General features: G+C 44.9%; 1 protein-coding gene across 6 annotated transcripts; it reads right to left on the minus strand.

Moving 5' to 3' along the window:
* Nucleotides 1-835: 835 nt before the first annotated feature.
* Nucleotides 836-18,424, minus strand: cnstb (consortin, connexin sorting protein b). 6 transcript variants are annotated; one of them, XM_026342154.1, is made up of 12 exons: nt 18,022-18,424; nt 17,450-17,898; nt 15,542-16,125; nt 14,802-14,911; nt 12,497-12,527; nt 10,786-10,881; nt 10,591-10,702; nt 9,712-9,733; nt 9,556-9,625; nt 8,678-8,967; nt 2,511-2,655; nt 836-2,400 (listed from the first exon to the last, which is right to left on the minus strand). In XM_026342154.1, the coding sequence occupies exons 3-12, from the start codon at nt 15,627-15,629 to the stop codon at nt 2,192-2,194; spliced, it is 1,173 nt and encodes a 390-aa protein (XP_026197939.1). In that variant the 5' UTR covers nt 15,630-16,125; nt 17,450-17,898; nt 18,022-18,424; the 3' UTR covers nt 836-2,191. The 6 variants fall into 6 exon arrangements, with proteins under 6 accessions (XP_026197939.1, XP_026197938.1, XP_026197940.1 ...); XM_026342153.1 differs by having other exon boundaries at nt 17,991-18,424; XM_026342155.1 differs by lacking the exon at nt 17,450-17,898.
* Nucleotides 18,425-19,997: the final 1,573 nt, after the last annotated feature.

Consider the following 19,997-nt stretch of genomic DNA (forward strand, 5'->3'; position numbering starts at 1 on the left):
GCCAATTTCAAATAACTTAAATCCAATTTCTAGCAGTTTTGGAGCATAAATAAGAACTTTTATTTAGTTTAAATATGATCCACCTCTGTCGATATAACCTCCCATCAAACCACAACCAGTGCAGCCACCGTCAGTGTCGTAACACGGTGTCCTGGGGCAGTGACAGCCAACACGGCTCTCAGTGAGCTACACTACACCCCGTCACACACACACACACACACACACACACACACACACACACACACACACACACACTCTGCTTCTCCCGGCCACGGCCCATTTCAGACACTCTCTGCGGCAAACCGAGCCACTTCCTCCGTAACAAACTGTCCCGTTTAGCCGCCGGCACCGAAAACAATGACACGGTAGAGCGGGCCGCGGTGTTACGGCAGCTATTGTTTGCGTTGTAGTTAAAGCCCCCCTCCTCTTCCTCCTGGTCCCTAGTTCTGTTCGCTGATTGGTCCTTAGATAACATTTGCGACTAGTTACGCTCGAAATGCAGCAATGGAGAACAATTAAACTCATTTTACTGAAATACTGTTTATTTATTCCACCGCTTTCTTTAAATCACTTGTTGATGCTAGCACGAATCAGCCTAAAACCGTGATCAAAATAAGCATTGTGATTTGATATGATTTGATTTGACAGTGGAGTTACTGTGTTAACTTGTTGACACTGTGTGGATGTGACTGAGTGTCCAGACCAGGTGGATCATTCTGTGGTGTACACTGATATCATGTGGTGAACGCCGGTACTGGACTCTACAGTCAGGAGAAATATCCAACAGCACAAGTGAAATATTTCTTTATTTCTTTATTTATTTATTTGCATTCCATTCAGGACTCAACTGAACATAAAACATATAAAAATAGGATTGTCCATTGACCATATCAAAAGTGACAATACACAGAGAACATTCATCACATGGGGAGTTAGGGAGGAGAGGTGAGATCATTAAAAACAAAAACACACAGTAATGAACGTGCTGATCACATTTAGTTTCCTCTGTTGGCTTTTCCAGCCACATTTCACTGTTGTGTTACCAGATCCAGCCAGGAAACACAACTGTTGGTGCAATTAGCTCTGCTTATGGACAAGATGGTGACAAACACAGAAGATACCAAACTCCCGATGCAGAGAAAAGATGCCTCACGATTGTGCACAAATCCAGGAACCTAACCAGGAATAATGGAGTTCATAAAGACATTCTTCTGTTTTTTAAACCACCTGTGTTGGAATGCGATGTGGTGATGAAATGCATCTTCTCGCTGCTTCAGGCTCTTGATATCGTCGTGCAGCTGTTAGCACACTGTAGTGAGAAGATTAGAAATGACCGTAGGACACGCGTAGAGCAGGAATGTTAAGGATGGACATGAAAACAGAGAGCACCATAAGTACTGTACAAACACGGAGTAAGTGCCTGAGTTTGTGGAGCGGCTGTAACATGATTATATCACAAACTAAAAACTGCAATGACTTCACTGAAACACAGCTTAAAATGGCATGACTGAATATTTTCATAGCAAAAATGCACACTTGTCCTCAGCGTTTTGGTTTCAATACGGCACTTTGAACAATAATCAGTACAGTGTAATTCTTCTCGTTATAAAAAAGTAACCACTTGTGTTGAGGTAAAGCCAGTTAAAAGATTATCATTTTCAGTTAAAGGATCATAACGTCTCATCTCTATCTGGAATCAGGGATTTTTAGTATAATATCATTTTTGTGTCTGATACAGAACCAAACAAATGATAAAAAAAACATCACATACAGTATGTACAGTATGATGCTAGAGACAGCTTCTCGATGTAAGAGTTAAAATAGAGGCACGACAAAGCCAAATGTATCCACAGGTATGACTGCTACGACTGTGGGGGAGACACTGCTACTCAGATAGACTACAGCTTGGGTTAGGGTTACAAATATAACTGAGTTTGAAATTAAAACATCCAGAGACACAGTAGCAAACAAGAGTCCACAATATGCACACGAGGTGTTGTTCATCTGAGGTTTATACTGTGTGATGTTGCTTTGTACTTGAATACCGATACATAGTACATTTAAATGTCTTATTATTGGTAGTAAACCATGGGATGCTAGTCGAGTCACTGTAAAAGGAATCAAAGCTTAAACACTCTGGATGGTGGCACAGCTTCCTGAAGCAGCTCGTCGTGTATGCACGTGAAAGGGTCTAAGTCCGGAAGGGCAGCCAGTGTACGAGCCCTTGGAAGAACCTCCGTACGTTCATGACGTAGAAATCGACGTTGTGAGTGAAGTCGGTGCAAATGTTCGAGTAAGTGTCCACCAGGGTGCAGTACAGAGCGGTCCCGCCTATGCTGATCACCACGGTAACCAGACACAGCAGCAGGAGGATCAGGCAGGAATCTCCACCCACCTCATCTACAAGACAGACAGCAAAGGTTTGAGGTTTCAAACATGAAATCAGTCCTGGAGTCAATGAGAGTGACTGATCGGTTCATCAGTAGGTTACAGGATGAGTCACACTCTACCTTGCTCAACGCCATCCTCTGGTTCACTGAAGCGAACTTTGCGTTTGGAGTTCTGTTTAGTAGCAATGTCGCTTGGAGGAGGCAGACCATCCAGCGACGCTCTCCTCCTCTTCAGAATGGAGACCAGACCATCGGGAGAGGAACTCTGAAGAAGACAAGAGACATGAAAAACATGAGAACTCTAGTTTGAACAACCTCATGAAAAACAGTGAAGTGATCCCGATTATACATACTGGTGTTATTCCTCTCACAGCTATTCAGATCTTCTCTTCTAAAACAGTTTCACCTTTTTAACCAATCAGAGAAAAACTAGTAACATAATGACTATTTGATGTGCTGAGCTGAGTGTAGCAGAGCACAGCAGAGCAGGGAGATCGTAATGGACTGATCTTGGGTCTCATGCTCGTAGGACGACAGAATCTTTTCTAAGCTGCAGGGTGACAGCCCACCGTATGAATAAGACTGGAAAATAAGAGGTTTAAGTGGTGTGTAATGTTTGTCGTTGTTGTCTTTGTGTCGGGCAGTGAATCCACAGAACACATCATATGTTTGAATATTAGTCATCAGACCATGTGCAGCTTTTTGGATGAACTGGAGATGAACTCCTGAAGCTTGGCCGAGGAAAGTAAACAGAGCTGCAGAAGGACAGGTGTAACAACACAGAAGCACACTCAAATGATTCTGACTTCAGTAACATGTTTCTGCTGGAAAGCTTAAAATTCAAGGTGATCCAATTTAGAGGGAAGAATAATAAATGCATTATAAATATTGTTATACATAGCAATAAAGAGCGTCTTACTCATGTGTGAACTGCAGTTTGACTGTACATCAGCAGACGTCAGTGAGCCAGAAATTCATCACAACAGATCTTCAAACACCTCCCACTGGTGTACCAGTTTCAAAGTTGATTTCAAAAGCGTAACACCCTTACTTTTGGAAATGGAGCTATTTCATCATAAACCAGAGTAGTGGAAAGTATTTTGACCTGCTGATAGCGCTATCTGACAAGCTAAGGGATCATCCTTAATGCACTGAATTACAAATCCAATATGACGGATTATGCAATAGATAGAGAGGTGTGGGCCACAGAGTCTCTGTCTGAAGTTACTTAATGCTCGAAAGCCATAAAACTCAGCTATGATCTCATAGAGATGCAAAAACACTGCAAAGACACACAAAGACTTTTTTTGTGTGTGTTTTTTGACAATACATTCAATAGTGGAGATATTTTAGAAAAAGACAAACGTGTTAACTTGCTGGTGATGCTTGGAGACATGCATGTCAGATGTAGAAAACAGAAAGGAACAAAAAGAAACATCGGAAACCACAAAACATCATAAATAATGATTCATCCACAATAAAAAACAGTATTTTTCATATATTTCTAATGCTTTAGGTGCTGTCAGGGCGTCTGACAGGACACGTTATGGCCTTTTGATGCATTACACTGACAACAAAGTGATCAGCTAATGATGCTGCGAGCTGCTCACTTCTGTTATCATCACTGCCGGAAGAAACGGCTTGTTTTTGAGAAGTGCTGCAGTTTCACATGGTCACTGTTTGTTTGCTGCTATCTGCTCTTGTCAATAAAGCCACAGGACATGTGTAGAACTCATCTACTCCACCAGCCCAGCGTTTGAGCCAGGAGTCATCGTGTCTCAGCTCAAGCTCCAGTCCAGTAATGTTGCATATTTGGCAAGACATCCCAAGTGTGAGGCCACACCATGGGTGGAGGCTTTTGAACAAAGAGAAGTTGGTGATGACCTCACCAAGGGAGCACTGAGACTTTCTGTGGGTGTGTCCCAGCAAAGAAAATGAGCTTTGGGTCAGGACACAGACCATTAAACAAATATAGTCTTATTTTCTGCAGGTGGTAAGAATAACAGTCTAAGGAAGGAAGAATAGACGCATGCATGAGATGAAACATGGACAGAGAGCAGAAAGGTAAAGAAGACTGGGGAGAAAGATCATGAGATGCAGGGATACTGAACAGGAAATGATTTTGTGCCCCTTCTTATGCTCTCATGTACGCATTCCTCTCATATTGATTATTTTCTCAATATAAACATGTTTCTGCATAAAATTATAACTTTTATTACATCAACTGTTACGATTCCTCCCTCTGCCCCTGTCTGTTATGTTTGGTTCTGTGTCTCACCCTCCTGCCACACCCACATATGGACTTCCTCTACTCTCCACTCTCACTCACCGGACTAATTGACTCATTCAGTTCACCTGTGCATCCCTCCACTTTATAAGCTCCCATCCGTCCTCTGCTCATTGCTGGTTTGTCACACATTGACTTCACTTCTGTCATTCATGCTGCACACTACTCCTAAATCTGGTCAGTTTGTTTGTTCGTTTGTCCGTGAGGTCCCTGTCTGTTTTTGTTAGTCAGTTTGAATTGTTTGGTCTGTGTTCACGCTGTGTTTTTTGAGTTGATACTTTGTACTGTTGGTTTGTCTGTCTGTTAATGTTCTCCTGCCTTGTGCAGTGATTTTTGTTTGTTACTTTGTATGTTTAGTTTATTAGTTGGTTTTTGTCCGCGTTAGTGCGTAGGTTTTTAGTTGCTACTTTGTCAGATTATGCTTTGTTGGTATTTGTCCACCGTGTGTTCGGGTCTCTTTTAGTTGATACTTTGTTAGTGTTGGTTAGTTCCCTGTGTCCCCTGCCCTTTTTGTTAATAAATGTATCTTTTTGTTCTTACTCGTTGGTCCCGTTAGTCCGTTCGTAACAGAACAAACCAGCCATTACCGCGACCATGGAATTCCCTCAGTCCACCACTGGTCGCTCCATTTTTCTTCCCTGTTCCCGTTTGGTTTGTGGCACTTCACTCACCTCACCCGACCCTTTGGAACCCGTTGTTTTGAGCCCAGAGGAGGCCCGCTCCATTTACAGGGAGCTTAAGGCCCAGTCAGCTCCGGAGTTAGATCTCCGGAGCAGTTATGCAGTTAGCCAGCCTCCAGTTTTTAGTGACGCCCTGTACTCACTATATGAGGGAACCCGCCTGGCTTTGTGGATGGGATTTCCCAGCAAGCGCCGACGTCCACGTCGGAGGCGGAAGGCTCCCCGGGTTCCAGGGTCACCTGCAGCTAATGCTGCTTCTGTTAGTCCTGCAGCTAGTGCTGCTTTTGTTGGTTCTGCAGCCAGTGCTGCTTTTGTTGGTTCTGCAGCCAGTGCTGCTTTTGTTGGTTCTGCAGCCGAGGCTGCTTTAGTTGGTTCTGCAGCTAATGCTGCTTTCGTTGGTTCTGCAGCTAATGCTGCTTTCGTTGGTTCTGCAGCTAATGCTGCTTTCGTTGGTCCCGCAGCCCCCGAAGCTGCCTTTGTTAGTCCCGCAGCTAGTGCTGCGCTAGTTAGCCCAGCAGCCCATGCTGCGCTAGTTAGGCCCGCAGCTACTGCTGCTCATGTTAGGCCCCCGGCTAGCACTACTGCTCATGTTAGGCCCCCAGCTAGCGCTGCTTTAGTTGGTCCCCCAGCTAGCGCTGCTTTAGTTGGTCCCCCAGCTGCCGATGCCGGTTTTGTTAGTCCAGCAGCCGATGCCGTGTGTGTTAGTCCAGCAGCCGATGCCGTTTTTGTCAGTCCAGCAGCCGATGCCGTTTTTGTCAGTCCAGCAGCCGATGCCGCTTTTGTCGGTCCCGCAGCTCCCGCTGCTTTTGTTGGTCCTGCAGCCCAGGCTGCTTTGGTCTCGGTTCCTGTCACGGATCCGGCTCCTGTTCCTGTCACGGATCCGGCTCCTGTTCCTGTCACGGATCCGGCTCCTGTTCCTGTCACGGATCCGGCTCCTGTTCCTGTCACGGATCCGGCTCCTGTTCCTGTCACGGATCTGGCTTCTGTTCCTGGTCCTTCAGCTGTCGCCGCAGTTGCAGCCACCTTGATTGCTGCAGTCACCGCTGCTCTGGTGTCAGCTGCTGCTCCGGTCCCTGCAGCCGCCAGGTTCCCAGGCGGGTCGACGCAGAGGTCGCCGTCGTCGCCGTCTCTTCAGTCTTCGGACGGGTTGACGCAGAGGCCGTCGCCGCCGTCTCTTCAGTCTTCGGACGGGTCGACGCAGAGGCCGTCGCCGCCGTCTCTACCCTTTGAACTTTGTTTGTCACCCCAGGAGATGTGGTGGGATGACAATGAGGACACCACCACCCTGCTCCTGTCTCCTTGGGGGGCCCCTGAGAACTGTGGTCCTGTTCTGGCCCCTCAGCTCCAACTGGCTCAAAGTTCGTCGCCGCCGGGCAGTCCGCCCGGGGTTCTCCAGCCTTGTTCGTCGCCGCCGGGCAGTCCGCCCGGGGTTCTCCAGCCTTGTTCGTCGCCGCCGGGCAGTCCGCCTGGGGCTCTCCAGCCTTGTTCGTCGCCGCCGGGCAGTCCGCCTGGGGCTCTCCAGCCTTGTTCGTCGCCGCCGGGCAGTCCGCCTGGGAATCCTCAGCCGTCTTGCTGCTCCCCGGCTCTCTGCTCGCCATCCGGCAGTCCGCCTGGGGGTCTCCTGCCTCGTGGGTCGTATCCTGGCCCCCGGCCTGGGGGTCCTCGGCCTGCTCTCCGGCTGGCTTTCCGGTCCCTGGTTCTCCAGCCGGCTCAAGGGTCTCGGGTTCTGTCTTCTGGTTCGCCGCCTCCCGGCCGTCCGCCCGAGGTTCTGTCTTCTGGTTCGTCGCCTCCCGGCCGTCCGCCCGAGGCTCTGTCTTCTGGTTCGTCGCCTCCCGGCCGTCCGCCCGAGGCTCTGTCTTCTGGTTCGTCGCCTCCCGGCCGTCCGCCCGAGGCTCTGTCTCCTGGTTCGTCGCCTCCCGGCCGTCCGCCCGAGGCTCTGTCTTCTGGTTCGTCGCCTCCCGGCCGTCCGCCCGAGGCTCTGTCTTCTGGTTCGTCGCCTCCCGGCCGTCCGCCCGAGGCTCTGTCTTCTGGTTCGTCGTCTCCCGGCCGTCCGCCCGAGGCTCTGTCTTCTGGTTCGTCGTCTCCCGGCCGTCCGCCCGAGGCTCTGTCTTCTGGTTCGTCGTCTCCCGGCCGTCCGCCCGAGGCTCTGTCTTCTGGTTCGTCGTCTCCCGGCCGTCCGCCCGAGGCTCTGTCTTCTGGTTCGTCGTCTCTTCAGTCCTGTTTGCCGCCTCCTGGCCGTCCGCCGGAGGCACTCCTGGTCCGTTTGCCGCCTCCTGGCCGTCCGCCGGAGGCACTCCTGGTCCGTTTGCCGCCTCCTGGCCGTCCGCCGGAGGCACTCCTGGTCCGTTTGCCGCCTCCTGGCCGTCCGCCGGAGGCACTCCTGGTCCGTTTGCCGCCTCCTGGCCGTCCGCCGGAGGCACTCCTGGTCCGTTTGCCGCCTCCTGGCCGTCCGCCGGAGGCACTCCTGGTCTGCTGCGCCCGGTCCCTCCACCGGGCCTCCCTCCGCCCGCCCGGTCTGGTGTTTCGGGCCCTCCTCCGGGCCTCCCTCCCCCCGCCCGTCCTGGTTTGTTTGGGGCCGTCTGGGATCCGCCCCTTGCCGGGGGGGTTCTGTTACGATTCCTCCCTCTGCCCCTGTCTGTTATGTTTGGTTCTGTGTCTCACCCTCCTGCCACACCCACATATGGACTTCCTCTACTCTCCACTCTCACTCACCGGACTAATTGACTCATTCAGTTCACCTGTGCATCCCTCCACTTTATAAGCTCCCATCCGTCCTCTGCTCATTGCTGGTTTGTCACACATTGACTTCACTTCTGTCATTCATGCTGCACACTACTCCTAAATCTGGTCAGTTTGTTTGTTCGTTTGTCCGTGAGGTCCCTGTCTGTTTTTGTTAGTCAGTTTGAATTGTTTGGTCTGTGTTCACGCTGTGTTTTTTGAGTTGATACTTTGTACTGTTGGTTTGTCTGTCTGTTAATGTTCTCCTGCCTTGTGCAGTGATTTTTGTTTGTTACTTTGTATGTTTAGTTTATTAGTTGGTTTTTGTCCGCGTTAGTGCGTAGGTTTTTAGTTGCTACTTTGTCAGATTATGCTTTGTTGGTATTTGTCCACCGTGTGTTCGGGTCTCTTTTAGTTGATACTTTGTTAGTGTTGGTTAGTTCCCTGTGTCCCCTGCCCTTTTTGTTAATAAATGTATCTTTTTGTTCTTACTCGTTGGTCCCGTTAGTCCGTTCGTAACATCAACTCCTCTAAGAATGATAATAATCAGATGCAAAGGCCGACAAACACACACCAGCCAGCAGAACACAGTGTACACCCACCCCCTCTGTGCTGGACAGCTTGGCCAGGTCCTTGTCTGAAGCCTGGGGGACTCCTGTCGGCCACTCCACCTTTACCTCCTCTTCATCTGGCATCTCCTCACACGGCTCCTCCTCTTCAACTTCCTGTCCTTCTTCAAATGTCTCTTCTTCTTCTTCTTCTTCTTCTTCTTCTTCTTGTTCTCCATCCTTTTCCTCACCTTCCTCTTCGCCGCCTGTCTGTAGCGACAACAGCTCCGAGTTCACGTTGTGCTCTTGTTCTTCATCCTCGGCTGACGTTTCAAGCTTGTTGACTAGAACATGAGAGAAACAGAAAGGACCTTACAGTAGAATTCAAGCTTCACACGTAGGGACATTTCTGGCCATTATGGTGGCCTAGACAAGACAAAAAGGTAAAAGAAAGGTCACTGAAAACAAATCTCCTGCCAGGATGAAAATATTTAGAGGTTCAGTTTTCAGTGTATGAAACTGAGTTTCTGCACAGTACTAGCAGAACAAACAGATTGTTTCACTGTATCACTTATGCTCTAAAACACAAACTAACTGACTGTTGCTCCAGCATGATCTTTCATGTGGACAAAGATATTTTTTTAGTACAGTGTACAAAGTGAGGGCAGGAAGGAAGAGCCCTGTTTTTTTATAGTGTTATGGGCAGTAATTTATTTTAACTATTTTTATTTATTAGTTTGCAACACAGTTGTAGATAATTTAAGTCTTTTATGTTCTAAACTAGATTTGTAACATAAAACACTTGAAGTTCATGTGTCTCAGAGTTGGTATGAAAACATATATTTGGCAGATGCCAAAAAAGCTTTCAACAGTATGTAAACTGCCATTAGTCTTGTTTATTCCTTTGAGGCTGCATATAAATCAATGTTTACCTTTATCATGGCAGGACTGTAGTGCCTGGTCCACGCTCTTCACGTTTTTCACAGTTGTATTCTCCACGTTCTGTTGAACCCAACACACATGTTTATCATGTAAAGTCTGAGACTGATTTACTATCAGTGCAGAAAGGGAAGATTCACACATCTTACCTGTTCCACACTGACTGATGGTCTGAGAAAGCAGTAGAAGAAAAGTCCGTACAGAGGCAGACCAGGTAGACAGCAAGAGAAAGAAAACAGAGAGGGAGAGAAGAAGGTCACACAGGGTTCACGTGCTAGAAAGTTCAAATATTCCTCGTGCTGCTTGTGCAGCAGAAGCTAAAATCAGTCAAATCCAGTCCAGCCGTACAAAATAGCTGTGGGATGAAATAACATACCACCAGTACCAGAGCATAGATGGGACACAGCTGTGTCTGGTATCCAGACTTACAGTATTTGTCAGAAATGTTTTTGCTTTGTTGTGTTGTGTGTCTGTAGCTTCATGCATTATCAAAGCAATGAATTTGCATGTGACTCCTCAGTGTAGCTATTCCCTCCATACGTGTTGGAAAGGCCGGGCTAATTTATAAAACCTTTGGTTGAAGATCAAAACATTCATGTGAGACTAAAGTTTAGAATATCTAAACTAATATATTTAGATGTTGACACGTTAAACAACATAGAACAATCTTTTGTATCCGATGACCCACCAACACGCTCCACAGAGCAGGGGAGAAAGAGTCATCTAGGATCATCAGATACAGGAGATGCTATCTACATGTAAATATCATCAAAATAAATAAACAACATAAGAAGTGAACTAATCTCTCGTCTTCATCTTTTGATCTTACAGCAAAAACATATGCATTGACTTGACTTTTCCATTACTTTTGGAGGGAACTGTATCAGTCCATTACATCAAAGCAAAAGCACATTAAAAACATCTGTAAAGTTATATGTTTAATGGCAAATAAGACAAATGAAATTAGATAGAAAAGCTGTTTATGTTCCCTTGTGCTTCAACAATGTGTAGGGGTTGTGTTGATGTACCTGAGGTGTGTCCTGCAGATCTGACTCAGAGCCTCGACGTGTTTCTGACTGGTGGCGTCTGTTTCAGCAGGCAAATCGCTCTCACTGTTCTCCTTCTCTCTCCACCGGCTCTCTGAGAACACATGTAGACAGGTGCACTCCAAATAAATGAATTACATTTAGACTATTTGATCTCTGATGAGAATAAATACATACGTGCCGTACCCCAGTTCTCCTGCAGGCCAGCGAGGTTGGAGAGGAGACGTTCATGGTAGAGTTTCTCCAGCTGTAGGAACTGGATGGCCCACTGGTCTGGTAGCATTATCAGTTAAAGAAACAGCACAGACTTTGGAAAGAGTGAGTTGAAGACATGTTTCTCTCATTCAAACAGAGAGGTCAGCACATATTTAATCTAGATACAATCAAGGATAAAGGAATTAAGGATAGAGGAAGAGGAATTGACCCGTTTGCTGGGGGAAAATGAGAACAAAGTCACAATGCTGGAGGACACACAGGACACCATGTTTGGGTTTGTTACTTTTTCACCATTTTATTAATTGTCTTTTATCCTACAGGGCCTTTCTACTCCAACTACACAGTAGATGTTGTCATCATGTATAGACTATAAGGGAAGGATAAATCAAGAGAGAGGTGAAGGCCCGTACATCCAAACAAACCTCTGCAGGTTCTGGATCCAAAAGCAGAATATGGGTAGAAAACAGACACAAGGTCTGCACACTGCTCCGTAAACTCCCAAGCCCAGATTTATTACACAGAAACCTTTCCATCGTACAGAGATCTGCATCTGTAGACTGTGTACAAGGCCGGACAAAGATCTGTGCTACATCAAATATGTTTTATAACAATAAGTAAAGAAGCATAAAAATTAATTAAAAAGGCTTTAAAGGTACACTTTAGCCTGTGTCTACACTGGTAAGATAAGTATCTATTAATTTATCTATCAGCTTAGATTAAATATGTTTGGGCATCCATGGGAAGTTCCTAAGACTACAAAGAATTCCTACTTGTTTCACATTGAGTCATTTTATTTGACATGTCCAGTTATGGCCAAAAGTTTTGAAAGTGTCACAAATGTCAAGCAGAAGCCCACAAGTTGAGAGCACTGATCACTGAGCAAGACCCAGAGACTGATATCCAGCATCTATCAGAAAAGTATGGGACCTGTTAAATAAAGTGTTACCATATTAGCTGTGACTATCAACAAATGTTTCTGGGTAAAGTCAGAGCTGAGACTGGGATGTTACTGTGTCATTCCAATCAACACCCCCTGTCCCTGCCTCTCACTCTAACATAATCTGCTGAGCTTTTGCTGCTGCGCATTTCTCCTTCTGCCTCACCAGTCCTCCCTTCCCCAATCCATGAAGCGTTTCTCTCAGTCTCCGATTTTCTCTCTCCTCCCACACGTAAACGCTTGCACCGTCCTCCTTGCAGTGTGACAGGCCGCCGGCTGTTGCCAGGCCAACAGCACAAACAGAGCCCAAGGAAATACGGCTGCGAGCCATCGGGGGCTTCGAGCCAACGCACGGGGGAACACCCAGTGATTGCGAGACACATGAACAGATAGAAAACAACAGCAGCGAAGACACAAATGTGGCCGACAGAAAGACAGACAACAAAACAAATCAAAAAAAAAGATTATTCACAAAGCTCTCTGCACTCTGACATCACAGATATCGCCACAGGATTAAATTCAGTGTTTTGGTCTCCTCAGACCACAACATGCAGTAATAGTAAACCTTTTTTCAGCCAACACAGCAGATGGAAACTCTTTGTCCACAGAGTGGAAACTTTTTTTTTTATATTCTAAGTGCCACTCTGGCTCAGTCACGCTTCAGCTGGAAAATACTAGTGACTGGCAAATGTCACAGAGCATAAAAGTGAGGTCAGTGTGCAGTTGAAAGGATACATTCCTCTTTGAGTGAGTAGGCCTCTGCAATCTGGAATTGGAAAGACAATTGATTAAACAGGATGTAGACGGAAGGGACTCTGGAATCATGTGAGCATTTCAGTGTGAAACACCACCGTTAACCTGTGAAGTATCAAAGCCCATCGTGACCTTAATTAAGCCGCGCAAATGCAGAGGCTAATTTGTTTGACGTTCAGCCAATTCCTTCAAAGATCACATGACAGCGTCGTACCAAGACGCAGAGCCATGTAGACAAGCTGCGAGACACAAAGTCACATGCTAATACTGTACTTCTGGACTCAGTCTGTGGGCTTTTTCTCAGGATCACTCAGCATTTTTCACCTCCTGTGATTTCCTGGTGTAATTCCATAGTATCAAGTTAGCTTTTGGATTTAGTTTCTCATGGCTCTAAAAATGTATAGGAAAGTTATTTATCAAAGGTGATCTTTTTTGTCAAGTTTTACATTCTTAAGAGTATTGCGTTCCTAATTGTGGTGTAGATGTACTGTTGCCTAAGTATGATAAAAATAGTGAATCAGCCATTTAATCACAATATATTTCATCTTAAATTATTCTGATTGGAGCATAGAAAACTTTATCTGGCCAACCATGCCAGATAAGTAACCTATACCATTAACCATTCTAATTATTATAAAAGTAACTCTGGTACAGCCCCCTTGCTCCTCCATGTTGGTGCCCTGTTCAGTCATCCACTGATGTTCTTCCACACAAATCTGGAAATTCAATGAGCCTTCTGCATTCTCTTACGATTGATCGCGTTTGCCTTTGTAGCTCTATTCTGCATGTATCACATTAACAGTATTATAAGTATTACTTTCCTTGGGAGTGTGTTTAAGCAATAAGAACACACCTGTGCCTCTGTGATATAATGTGTTATTACTATAATAAGTACTACAATATTTTGGCTACGTTCCCATGACACGCTTTAATGCTCAATTCAGACGTTTTAGTCAGATCTTTATTATATTTTATTCTGTGATTATAAGTAACATGTGTCCTCATCTGGTGTCAGCTCTATTGGGCTCCTAAATTGCCACTGGTGCTAAATTTAGTGCAATGTGAGGCCTGTGCTAACAGAGAATAACAAGAACAACAGTATTTGTGCAACAGTCGAACTGCTCCGTTACAGATGTTCCTTCCAGTTTGGCTTGAACAGAAGCGTCTCTGTAAACGTGCAACAAATCCAACACTTGTTTATCTCTTTTCACCTCTATCTCTGTTTCAAAAGTGGTGCAGATCTGATTTAAAGATATCTGATTTCATGTCATGTGCTCCTTGTCTCCGTCTCTACTTTCCTGACTTGAAACTATATCTTTAGTTTTCAACAAACAAATTCAATCTATTCAATATTCAGCACATTACAATAGCAGGAGCTGGAAAATATGACAGAGTATGGAGCTTTATGTCCAACTGAAAATGAAAGACACAAACTATGTTTCTGCTCAAAGTGTAGTTAACTGCAGAGTGCAGCATTAGTCACGCTGACAGAATTTCTTATAATAGGAGTGTATTTTTCAAACAATAACACTGATCGTGTTGTTGGCTTTTACAGTAACACGTCATATTATTTAGTAACTGGTTTAGTCGAATGAGTCTGATACACTAATACTGCTTTGTTTTGCTTTTCCTTTGATGGAAAACAGCTTCATCATTGTTCTACGATTAGTTGCAGTTGGCAGCAGTGCAAAGTCAACTACAAGCGTCTCAAGACCCTGTAATAGCTGAGTCAAATAAACGCAGTCTTATTGTTAGGAGAATGTGTTCAACTCAACCGAACCAAACTATATTTATCACACCTCTAATTAGCATGTCTGTTTGGATGTTGTAATTGTGACCTGACACAGGGCAGCAACAAAAGAGCCAAGAGTTACCAGTTCAAATTCCTGCCCCTGCAGACTGGGGACAGTTGCATAAATGTTCTCTTCTGCTCCAGTAAGTAGTGCTGATGCCTCCTTGAGCAACACATTCACAGGGAATGTTTAAGATTTTCAGACAGCTGACCTTCCTGAATAATAAACCGCGACACATTTGCATGCTGGTGATAAAAAAATCGAACAAATTATTTTGTTTCTTTGGAGAAACACAGTGGGTCAGCTAACACAGACATTAGACTCACGTCACCCAGGATGCCTGCTGCACATACAAAACCCAGCATACTGTATGTAGATCCATAGACCTTCACACACAAAGCTTTGCTGTTTCACTTCATAAAGACAGATATTCCCTATGGATATGGAAGGAAAAATCCTCTCTCACACATTCACACACAGAGACAAACACACACCTGGTGCAGAGAGTGTGGCAACAGTGTAGAGTCGCTGTTATCTCCTAGGGACTGCAGAGAAGCCAGCAGCTCCGGGCTGAGGCCTAGAGGTCCATCTCTGGAGACACTTGCTAAAAACATACAACACAATATATATGAAGTATATGATGTTTCAGAAGCTTCATAAATATTCTGTTAACCTGTAACGTCCTCAGTGTATTTACTCTGAAAAGAGAAATGGAATAGTTTGATCGAAATCACTTTCATGTCTGTGTGCTGAATATGCAGCTACAGGTACTGCAGATTAGTTTAAAGAGTGGAAACAGTTGAGCACATGACACACTGTGCACACAAATAAACACACAAATAAACACACAAATAAAAAGGTAAATGTAAATAAGCAAAGAAACAATACTGTATATAGTATGGGTGCGTATATAGTCCACAGATGCATTTTGATTATGTGTTCTGACAAAAAAGAGCAGGTACAGTAGAAGCTTATTCTGAGGAAGCGTTCTTGTCATTGTTTGCAAATAATCAAATATTTTTCAGACGTTATGTCTATGCTAATTGTGTTAGAGAGTGATACCAACAGATGATGGAAGTGCCTCAAATTTGTTCCAACACTGCGAAAAAACAAACACCGTGATCAAATGTGTTTGTATTTTACCCTGTGATCACTGTTGTATCGCCATTTATGTCCTTATGATTTACTTGAAAGTTAAGACTAGTTGCTTGTTGGGTTGGACAAAACTCTTTACCTGTGGCACTATCAGTGACTACAGCTTCGTCTTCCTGAGCGGATCCTGTGTCGGGACCTTTCGGCGGGCTGGTGTTCTTGTTACCCATGACCACTGTCTCCTCCACAGTCGTCTTGTCCAAATCAAAGCTGCTCAAAAGCTCCTCGGTGACTCTCCAGCAGGGTGTTGTCGAGTCTCTTTTTGGGCCCCAGCTGCAAAAAAATCCAGTGTTTTTGACCTTTATCGGAGTCCTCCTTCTACTGAGATAAGCAAATTACTTGGGAAAGTTTGTTTTGTTGCTCTAAGCTCCCAGAACAGATTCAAGCGCGCCTGAAACACTGGAGAATGAGGTCTCAGCAGGTTTAGTTTGTGATCACTTTCAACAGAGTGAGAGCATGTGATTTAATCCTCCTTCGCCTCTCCTGGATAGCTAGGAACACAAAGACTAGAAAAGCCCACCACAGTCTTTGAAGGCACGGGCTGTGGACGACGTAGTTCCAACTTCTGGCTGACTTTCTGCAGTCCTCTGTGTGGTTTTTTGTGCTTTTTCTCTTCTCTGATTCATGTAGAAAGGAGTGTAGCTTCCTTTCCCCGTCCCCTGCAGGCTGTCAAAACAATTTGGTCCATTTTGAAAGGAGAATATAATTTATGCCTCATGCATTCAGAATAGAGAGGACACACAAACAGAGAAGGAAAGTGGAAAGAGAATCAGCACTGCTGGTAAAATGTCAGTAATGTCAGTGACTCAAAGTGCTGTCTTTGTGTCTAAACCATGACTGTCCACTGAGGCATGGCCAAGTGCTCCACTGTGAATAACTCCCAGGCTGAAAATACAGTGCTGTGTGAAAAAGTGTGCGACTCGCCTTCTGATTACTTCTCTGTTTGTGTGTATCTCATACCAAGCTGAACAGATCTTCAAATGAAAACTATCAGGACATCAATCTACAACTGACCAGCCGGGCATAATGTTCAGAGTTACAGTTTCAGCATATCTCAGCTTCAGTCAAATATATAATAGTAGCTAGAACGCCACAAGGTGTAGGCTACTGGACGTGTATATGTAATGAAAAGTGAAGGGATCACCAAAGATACTACAAGTCTTCAGATGGGGACATGTCAAACCATTCAACAGCTGTTCACAGAAACATGGCTTCCTGTCTCCATTGATAACAATTAGTGGGAACTAGCTGACACGATGTAGATGAACATATTTCTGCCTCATTGAACCTACATGTTCAATGTTCATGAAAAGCGTGTGAGACTATATGTTTCCGCAGCGTGTTAGCAGTCACGGGACTTACTGTGAATTCATAGAGCGGTGTGGAGTAAAAATAAGAAGTAGTTTGAATTAAAACACACATTATTTCACTCTGATAGTTCTCCTGTGAATAATTTACAAGGACTGAAAACAGTTAGCCAGGCTCTGCCTTGTAATATTTTAAAAAGGCCTTGTGCTGCCAAAGAAATAGTCTTTCATTGTAACTACAATTAAGTTTTTGTACACTCTCCGTTTTGTAAAAGATATAACAGGTTAATTATTACGCTTTAGAGGAGATAGTGGACATATTTTGATGCCTTTGACTGTAATTAGCAAGAGAGCTCATATTTCTCCTGCGTTAGTAAAATCCAGGACAGAGTTTAAAACACTTCTCCTCACATATGAAGCACTTAATAATCAAGCTCCATCTTATCTTAAAGACCTCTTAGTTATATGACCTTATCCCAGAAGAACACTTGACCTGTGCACCTCATCAACTTTGTCCTTCCTCCTCTCTGTCTCCCTCTCTCTGTTGTCCTCTGCAGGTGTCCCCGGTCTCTGAGCTGTATATGTCCAGTGTGCAGTTAATGGTCCTACTGACCTGTCCAGTGTTTACCCTGCTGCTTGTTGTTATACTTGTTAACAGAGAGAGTTCTCTTCTTTCCACTCACCCAAACCGGCGGAGGCAGATGGCCGCCCAGCCTGATCCTGGTTCTGCTGGAGAGTTCCTCCTCTTCCCTGTGAGGAAAACACCTCTGCACTGGGAATTTGTAGTAGTTTTCTGTATTCTATAAACTCTAAATGTACATATAGCTATAGTGATGTGTATATTTTCTTAATCTTACTCTGTAAAGTCCCTTGCGGTGATTTTTGTGGTGATTTGACACCATAGAAATAAACTCAGACGCGCAGCTGCTGCAGGCGCTCAGTTAAACACTTCGTGTGTTTATTTTAAATCCTAAACCAAACTCATAAAGCGGCATGAATGAGGAAGAGGAAGAGGAAGGAGAGGAGCTGGAAAACATCATGGCATCTTCAGTGCGCGTCTTCACTCAGCTGTAGTTGATTTCTGCTGTTGTCTCTGTGCGATGATCGCTCGATCCGACCCTTCCTATTTGTACTGTGACAGTATATTTGTAGTTAATATTAGTAGGTGATATTGTAGTTGCAAGTGAGACAGAAAACTGCAGAGCTGATGTTGCGGGCACGCACCGCAGGACCCAGGATGGAGAGATGTACTCACGGCTGGACGATGTCTCGCACTTTCCCCTCGGAACACGGCGCCGCTCCGTCGGCCTGCAGCGGGATCCAAACACACCTCAGCCTGTCATCCGTCCGCCTCCGAGGAGCTCTCATGCTCCTTGTTTACTCTCCAATCCGGGGATTCGTGCTCAGCTTCTCGTGGCACTAACATCCAGGCTCTCCCTGCGTGTTTATCCGCTGGTTTCTTGCGTGGCCGACGCTGCCATCTCCTGGCAGATGTGTCTCACTGGCTCCTGGCTGTGGGCTGCAGGTTATGTAACAGCTGATGAGTGGTCATATGGTGAGGTGCTAAGCTGCTAAACCGCGCATTACAATAAAAAGCACACAGCCTTTGCTTTGCATAAACACATTTGAATTCAATAGACCTGCATCACACGCCAGCTTAACTTAATAGTGCTCCTCATAGTCCTATATAGCTCATTTTGTCCCAGTCTTTTGAATGTGAGCACACACACACACACACACACACACATGCTGGAGGATTGTGGCTTTCACTGCTGAGCTGCCAGAGAACTTGCAAATCAGAATCAGGCTAAAGAATGAGGAAGTAGAGCAGAAAGAGAGGAAGGGCAAAGTCAGAGGAGGAAGCCTGTGAGTGTGTGTGTGTCAGTGTGTGTGTGAGTGAGTGTTTCCACCTTTTCTACCTCTCCTCTCATAATTTAGACTGTATAATTGGGTCGCTTCAGGGGCTGAACAGAGGCTGCATGATAAGTCATCCTGTTGTTGTTGTTGTTGTTGTTATGTTGCATCTCAGTACCACAGGAGATGTTACTTTCTCCCTCTGTTTGCGCACACACACACACACATACTTCAGTGGCACACAAGCATGCATACATAAAAAATTCAATGCACACTGGTCATGTACAGATGCACGGATGCAGGAACAGTATAATGACTTTAATGTCTGCATATCGAATGATGCATAGTTAGCAAACCACAGAAGAAGAGCTGTATTAACATTGGCGTACGACATGCTGACTAACAGGCTTCACAAAGCAAACATCCAGCGCATGTCTGTGTCTTTCCTGAACCATCAGTGTGTGTGTTTTAATGCATTGATCCAGGTAGAAAAGCTAGTGTTGTCCATTGATCACTATGCATCAGTGCGTCCTCTCTGATTGGCTCAATGACTCTAGAATCACGAAGCTCTTCAGACACAGACACAATGACGTTATTTCTTTAATGTAATCACTCCTCCATTACGCTGACGGTAGAATCCCCATTTTTTATTCTGCCCCAAATCATTCACTAATGTGTCTGAGCAGCACGTTTATTGATCACTAACCTCCTGTCTTCTTAAAAGGGCGTAAAAACAATCACACTGAGTGGTGTTTTTTTGCTGGCTGCAACTTTAACAAGCTTCAAAATTCATCTTTCAAACTGTCCCACCTCAGTAGCTGCTTTAAATCCTGCTAGACGCTCACATTTAATCCAACATTGCTCTACACCGAAGCATTTTTATATTACTTTCAAAAGATTTGAAACACACACATTTATTTTCATAATTGTATTCAGCACCAAAGTCTATTCACAAAATGGATTTAGGGACTAGCATAGTATGTCCCTTTTAAACACTCGGTAGGAAAATATCTGTGGTGTCCACAGCAACAACTTTAAGGCCTAACCATTTAACCTTTGTGTTCAAATGACACACAGGATTATGTATGTTGAATTGTAAAAGAATGACTGTAGTTACCTGATCGCACCTTTAAATGTGTGTTCAGCGTAACACACTAAGAGAGATCACAGTGAAGTGAATTATAATCTCATTCTAAAAATGTAGTGCCTGCTTTTTGCATTGTTTGACAGTGAGTGCTTGAGGTCTGCAGATGCTGGACTACATAAATGCATCCGGTTTCCTAGAAATTGAGTAAAATGGGATCATTGAGAGCTGGATAAAAGTGCTTAATATTGGGGCCTCAGTGACCATAATGTGTATAAGTATGTACAGGTCGT

Source organism: Anabas testudineus, chromosome 24, assembly GCF_900324465.2.
Source record: "Anabas testudineus chromosome 24, fAnaTes1.2, whole genome shotgun sequence".
Classification (NCBI taxonomy): Eukaryota; Metazoa; Chordata; class Actinopteri; order Anabantiformes; family Anabantidae; genus Anabas; species Anabas testudineus.

Coding starts and splice junctions, on each gene's coding strand:
- cnstb (XM_026342155.1), bottom strand. CDS start 15,629: ATGGGTAACAAGAACACCAGCCCGCCGAAAGGTCCCGACACAGGATCC. Junction 14,912..15,541: donor AGTCACTGATAGTGCCACAG/GTAAAGAGTTTT, acceptor GTATGTTTTTAG/CAAGTGTCTCCAGAGATGGA. Junction 9,626..9,711: donor CATCAGTCAGTGTGGAACAG/GTAAGATGTGTG, acceptor TGGGTTCAACAG/AACGTGGAGAATACAACTGT.